This window comes from Silurus aristotelis, assembly GCF_946808225.1.
Source record: "Silurus aristotelis genome assembly, chromosome: 3".
NCBI classification, from domain to species: domain Eukaryota; kingdom Metazoa; phylum Chordata; class Actinopteri; order Siluriformes; family Siluridae; genus Silurus; species Silurus aristotelis.
The window spans coordinates 1,725,671-1,732,382 of record NC_139576.1 but is presented as its reverse complement, the minus strand read 5'-3'; the positions used below and the strand labels follow the sequence as shown (position 1 = coordinate 1,732,382).

The following is a 6,712-nucleotide window of genomic DNA, read 5'->3' as shown; positions in this document are numbered from 1 at the left end:
GCTATTAGACTGCATCATCACTACACAGCTCTCAGTCTGCGCTGTTTGAGATAAGAGAAGGTGCGCACATTTTACCCACACAACAAAACTCTTTCAAACATCTCCAACATTCTTTTATGCAGCTGTAATGACTCTTAAACATGTGAACATTCTGCTAATGAACAGAAAAAACATCTCAAAGGACATATTTATCAGCTTTAACGCATTTTATTTGGGGAATTCGTAGTGAAATTGGTCAATCGGAAAACATGGGAGCATTAGCTTTCAGTTTGCTCACTGGATCCTTGTAGTGGAAGTCCTGCAGTTCTCGACTCTGTGCTGCTGCTGCTTTTATCAATCATCAAAATGCTGTAATAAATGAAGGAGCTTCTTCCTGCATTCATCACATTTTACTCTTCTAACTTCCACTCTGTGTGCGCGCGCGCGTCCATGTTGCCTAGTGACCAACGTGGCCGCGCAGCGGGATCAAAGTGGGAGGGGCTTAGACCGCGAGTAGGTTGGGCTTCGCAAAGGGGCGGAGTTTATGAAGAAATCCACAAACGCAGATGAAGACTTTTTATTTATTTATTACTTCTTACGTCTTTATCATTGTGCAGATTAAACACTATTTTTAACACTTATTTTATTACTCAATATAAAATTAATGTCCTCATACATCTTTATTGCATATTTTCTCTCCTGCATTATTTATTTATTTATTTATTTATTTATTTATTTATTTATTTATTTATTTATTTATTTTGTAATGAAAGTGAATGATAACAGAATCGAATTATTTCTAATATATTACACAATTTAATAGATTTATGAAATCTGAACATTTGATTTTCAGTAAAATTTGCAAAACGTTTACAAGAAACTCATGAAAACGTAACATTTGTGTGTGAATGAAAATAATAATAATAATTGAAGCAGTTAGTGAGTGAATTACAGGCTGAATTTGAAACACATTGATGTTGGATATGAAGTGCACTATTCAGGGTGTTAAGTAGTGCACATGTATAAGGAAGAGGCTGGAGTTTGGAATGAGGACACATGCTGTAACATATTAGCTGTTTAAAACTGTTTTAGTAGCCATGGCAACTGCTTTATAGATAGATAGATAGATAGATAGATAGATAGATAGATAGATAGATAGATAGATAGATAGATAGATAGATAGATAGATAGATAGATAGATACTAAAAGGTATAAAGGTTCTGAAAGTATGTTTTCTATTTCACAGCATCATCATCATGCTTAAGTCTGAACTCCCTCCATCTTATGAAGAGTCCCAACCTCAGGGGGGCAGTTCTCCTCCCCCCCCTCACACCTACACCACACCCGAGATGCCTGGAGCTGAAGCTGAAGAAGGAGCAGGAGCAGGAGTTCCACCCACAGGAACGTCCACTGTTATACTTCCCACCTACACGTCCTCAGAAGACATAGATGACTTTGACCCCAGTGCATTGTGGGAAAATAAAATTATTCGCCATGCGTTTATCACAAAGGTGAGACGTGTGATTTTGTACTGAGGAAATGTTCTAATAAGGATTTAGAATGTATTCAAATACACTATAGAGCCAAAAGTACTGTATGTGGACACCTGACCATACGATTGCTATGTGAATTGTTTGGAACATTCCATTTAGTCTCCATTTCCTGTTCTAATAATAACCTCCACTCTTCTGGGAAGATGTTCCACTAGATTTTGTGGAAATTTGTGATCATTTAAAGAGTCCTGGGTGCAGTCGGTGTTCACATTCATCCCAAAGGTGTTCAATAGAGTTGGAGCTCTGTAGCAGGAGATCTTCCACTCCAACCCATGTGAAGCAGATCTTCATGAAGCTGCTTTGTGCACAGGAACATTGTCATGCTGGAACAGGTTTTGGGTCTCCTGGTTCAAGTGAAGAAAAAAAAGACGTCCCATACAGTTGTGTACCTCAGACTTTGTGGGAACAGTTTGGAGAAGAAGCTCATACGTCTGGAAAAGTCGGGTGTCCCAATACTTTTGTCCACAGCGTGTATATTATTCTATAAGATGCTGTTTGTCGTTGTATTGCAGGTTTTTCTGATTGTGGTGTTGCAGCTGTTAGTGACAACCTCAATCGTAGCGGTGTTCATGTTCGTGTGAGTGTCATCCGTTTACAGAATAAACACACACACACACACACACACACACACACAACACACACACACACACACACACACACACATGACACGTGTGTTTATGTCCTACAGTGATCCATTGCATCTCTTCGTCATCCAGAATCCTGTGGTTTACGGGGCGTCTCTGTGAGTTCTGGTTATTTATCCATATTAATTACAAACACAAAATAAAACCAGCACCTGATGATGATGATGATGATGATGATGAAGGTGGTGTTTCTCTCCACAGCTGTGTTTTTTTAATAACATACCTCATTGTGGATTTCTGTAAAAAAGAGTGGTGAGTAGATTCTGTAATCTGCTGTGTTCAGTAATGTGTGCACTAAAACACTCAGTGTAACTGTGTTTCTACACAGTTTCTACTAGTAGTAATGACTGCACCACTAAAAACCCCTCTGTCAGGCTATATTCAGCAAGAACAATTACAATATTCATAACTAATTGTCCATCATAACTGACACATTTATACCTAGAACTCAAATGATCCATTTGTAAACTGTACACTTGTGAATAACATCTGTACATTCATTTAAACAATATGTTTACTCCGTATATATTTAATTATTTAATTGTGTGGTTTTCTACTCTTTTACACTGTCTGTACTTCTCCTGCACTGGAAGCTCCTGACGCCAATTCCTTGTGTGTGTGTGTGTGTGTGTGTGTGTGTGTGTGTGTGTGTGTGTGTGTGTGTGTGTGTGTGTGTGTGAGTGTGTAAGCATGTTTGGTAGTAAAGTTATTTCTGATTGTGATTTCTATCACAGGAGACAATTTCCTGTGAACCTGATTCTCCTGTTCATATTTGTAAGTATATAAAATACCCCAGAATCCACAACGTTTTAGCCAAAATATTTATTACTGTGTTGTTCTATTATAACTGTCGTCTTCTCTGATAAACGAGTGTAGGGGATGAAATGTACACGGCTAATTTCACTTCCCTCTTCCACAGACTCTCACCATGTCCTTTATGGCTGGAACAATGTCAAGGTTACACACACACACACACACACACACACACACACACACACACACACACACACACACACACAAATGCAATCGGTGTATGAGTACTTTCTTAGTAAAGCACTCATACTGATCTCATACTGTACTCTTTCTTTACTCATACCATCCTCCTGCTGTCTTCCTCCTGCTGTCTTCATCCTGTATACAGCAACTGAATTTGATGCTGGTGTTAATGAGCAGTGTGACGTGTATTAAACCTCACCCTCCTGTTTCTTTGCTTTTAGTTATTATGAGACGAACCTTGTGGTTTATTATCTGATGATGATGGTGATGGTGTGTGTGACCATTCTAGTGTTCAGTTTCCAGACCACGGTAAAGACCAGACAGGGGCTCTGAAAACACACCATTTTTCTCACCTTACAATGACCACCTGTCTGAATCTGACTGCACAACTCTGTGTGTGTGTGTGTGTGTGTGTGTGTGTGTGAGTTTAGGTGGGCTTCCCCTCCTTTACTGGTTTTTTTTATGTTCTGGGCATTGTGACTATTATAACAGTCATCCCCACACTTATCATCTTCTTCCTTCACCCTGTAAGTACTAACGCTTCTTAACACACACTCACACATATGCACACTGTAACAAACATCTACACTGCAACACATATACACAGTGTAACACACTATAACAAACATATATACACTGTAACACATGCACACACACTGTGTCATACACTGTAAAATGTATGCTCTGTGACGCACACTCATTGAAACACAGTAACAAATTTTATTTCCTCTTTCCCATGTTTAGGATAAGCAGCACCCCATCCTGTACTCATTTTTCTGGGTCTGGTTTTACACTGTGGTGAGTTCTTTATCACTGACTCTCAGTGTGTGTGTGTGTGTGTGTGTGTGTGTGTGTGTGTGTGTGTGTGTGTGTGTTACTTACACTATTACTACTGCAGTTTTACTGAATCTTTAATGGTAACGACAAAAACCATTGTGAGTAAATGTAAAGTAAAAAAAAAAAACTTAAAATGCACAGCTAATGAGAATGTGTGTGTGTGTGTGTGTGTGTGTTTGTGTGTGTGTGTTTGTGTAGGTCCAGGCAATCAAAACTCAATTGCTGACGTGTAAGCGAACTTATGATCGATTTCAGAGAGAGTACATGTTTGGAGCTCTGTATTTCTGCACAGACATCATTATTATCTTCGCCTTTCTGCTGCAGATCATCCTCCTCAGCTCCAAATGAACACGCACGCACGCACGCACACACAAACACACACACATCCAACAACATCGCAGTTGATCCACATCCGATCTGTGCAGATCACAACCCACAGTTCGGCACGCATGTGACCCAACCGCAGATTGTTCCAACCACAGTGAAATAAGACTTTTCTCCAGAACCCTGATAAAACAATGTACAGATGTGGCCATTAAAAATGCGTGTCACAGGAAAGCAGATCACCAAAATTAAATATTCAGTGTCCAAAAGCAGGTTTTGTCAGTCATTTCCATTAATTATTATTTATAGACCCCCAGGGGCAAGACTCTGATTTTCATGTAGAATTTGCGGCTTTCATCCCAAATCAAACTACTTCTTTACACAAAGCATTAATTGTTGGTGACTTTAATCATCATTTTGATAATCAGGAAGACTCCCTAAGAGCAGCAGTTGTGTCCAATCTAGATTCAGTAGGAATGAAACAGAATGTTATAGGACCCACTCATAGTGGTGAGACACTCTTGATTTATTATTGACATTTGGATTATATATAAAAACCCTGTCATTAGTGTTGCACAAGCAAGTGCACTCTTAGTGTCGGTCCCAAGCCCGGATAAATGGGGAGGGTTGCGTTAGGAAAGGCATCCAGTGTAAAACATGTGCCAAATCAAATATGCGGATCACAAATCAGAAATTCATAGCGGATTGGTCAAGGTCCGGGTTACCAACAACCGCCACAGATTGTCACGGACTGGCTGGAGAGACCCAAATGCGGGACGCAGACTAAGAGCTTAAGATAAGAGTCTTTAATTAACAAACTGGGGAGTAACCAGGTGAATAGATACCGGGCTGCGCGTGAAAACCCAAAAATGTCCGCCGACCTGGAAGTGAACGTTGCAAAACCGGAAGTGTGTGCCGTGAAACCGGAATTGTGAACTCGGAAGACACAGGTATTGTTAGCCAACAGGGTACCGGTGGAAATTGGGCTACTGTTGGCTGAAGGAGGAGAAGGAGAAGAGGAAGACGTCTACAGAGACGGCAGGGAAAGGAGAAATGGAGGAGAGTGGAGGTTTGGGTTGGTACTTTAAATGTTGGTACTATGACTGGTAAAGGGAGAAAGGGGGCTGATATGATAGAGAGGAGAAAGGTAGATATGTTGTGTGTTCAGGAGACCAAGTGGAAAGGGAGTAAGGCCAGGAACATTAGAGGTGTTTAAACTGTTCTATCTACTGTGGATGGAAAGAGAAATGGTGTAGGGGGGATTCTAAAGGAAGAGTACAGTAGGAGTGTAGTGGAGGTGAAGAGAGTTTCTGATAGGGTGATAAACGTGAAGCTCGAAGTTGAAGTGGTGAAGATAAATGTCATCAGTGCTTATGCTCCACAAGTGGGTTGTGAGATGGAGGAGAAGGAAAAATTCTGGAGTGAGTTAGATTAAGTGGTAGAAGGTGAACCTAGGAATAAAAGATTGGTGATTGGGGTAGACTTTAATGGGCATGTAGGTGAAGGGAACAGAGGTGATGAGGAGGTGATGGTAGGTATGGCTTTAAGGAGAGGAATGTGGAAGGGCAGATGGTGGTAGATTTTGCTAAAAGGATGGAAATGGCACTGGTGAACACGTATTTTAAGAAGAAGGAGGATCATAGGGTGACGTATAAGAGTGGAGGAAGGCGCACACAGGTGGACTATGTTCTATGTAGGAGATGCAACCTCAAGGAGATTGGAGACTGTAAGGTGTTGGCAGTGGACAGTGTAGCTTGACAGCATTGGATGGTGATCTGTAGGATGGTTTTGGAGGTGAAGAAGAAGAGGAGGAGAGTGAGGACTGAAAGAAGAATATGATGGTGGAAACTGAAGGAGGAAGAGTGTAGTGTGAGGTTCAGGGAAGCGGTCAGACAGGAGCTCGGTGGTGGTGAAGAGTTGCTGGATGATTGGGCAACTACTGCAGATGTGATAAGGCAGACATCTAAAAAGGTACTTGGTATGACATCTGGAAATAGAAAGCAAGATAAAGATACATGGTGGTGAATTGAGATAGTTCAGAAGACCATAAGGCGAAACAGAATTGGGATCGACAGAGTGATGAGAAAAGTAGGCAGGAGTACAAGGAGATGCAGCAGCAGGTAAAGAGGGATGTGGCGAAAGTGAAAGGAAAAGGCATATGAGGAGCTGTAGGAGAAGTTGGACACTAAGGAAGGAGAAAAGGATTTGTAGCGATTGGCCAGGCAGAGGAACCGAGCTGGGAAGGATGTGCTGCAAGTTAGAGCAATAAAGGATGGAGATGGAAATGTGTTGACTAGTGAGGAGAGTGTGTTGAGAAGATGGAGGGAGTATTTTGAGCAGCTGATGAATGAGGAAAATGAGAGAGAGAGAGAAGGTACG

The 6,712-nt window shown here is 41.1% G+C and overlaps 1 protein-coding gene across 2 annotated transcripts; it reads left to right on the top strand.

Moving 5' to 3' along the window:
- Nucleotides 1-1,211: 1,211 nt before the first annotated feature.
- Nucleotides 1,212-4,536, top strand: LOC310723307 (protein lifeguard 3-like). Of its 2 annotated transcripts, none has more exons than XM_083536123.1 (10): nt 1,212-1,490; nt 2,045-2,109; nt 2,221-2,274; nt 2,378-2,428; nt 2,911-2,950; nt 3,096-3,133; nt 3,394-3,481; nt 3,604-3,699; nt 3,917-3,970; nt 4,265-4,536. In XM_083536123.1, the coding sequence occupies exons 1-10, from the start codon at nt 1,236-1,238 to the stop codon at nt 4,355-4,357; spliced, it is 834 nt and encodes a 277-aa protein (XP_083392249.1). In that variant the 5' UTR covers nt 1,212-1,235; the 3' UTR covers nt 4,358-4,536. The 2 variants fall into 2 exon arrangements, with proteins under 2 accessions (XP_083392249.1, XP_083392248.1); XM_083536122.1 differs by having other exon boundaries at nt 4,208-4,536.
- Nucleotides 4,537-6,712: the final 2,176 nt, after the last annotated feature.

Bases quoted from the DNA above. Each gene is read 5' to 3' on its own strand.
- LOC310723307 (XM_083536122.1), top strand. From the start codon at position 1,236: ATGCTTAAGTCTGAACTCCCTCCATCTTATGAAGAGTCCCAACCTCAG. The intron at 2,110-2,220 runs GTGAGTGTCATC...TATGTCCTACAG, and splicing joins GTAGCGGTGTTCATGTTCGT to TGATCCATTGCATCTCTTCG. The intron at 3,134-3,393 runs GTTACACACACA...CTTTGCTTTTAG, and splicing joins ATGGCTGGAACAATGTCAAG to TTATTATGAGACGAACCTTG.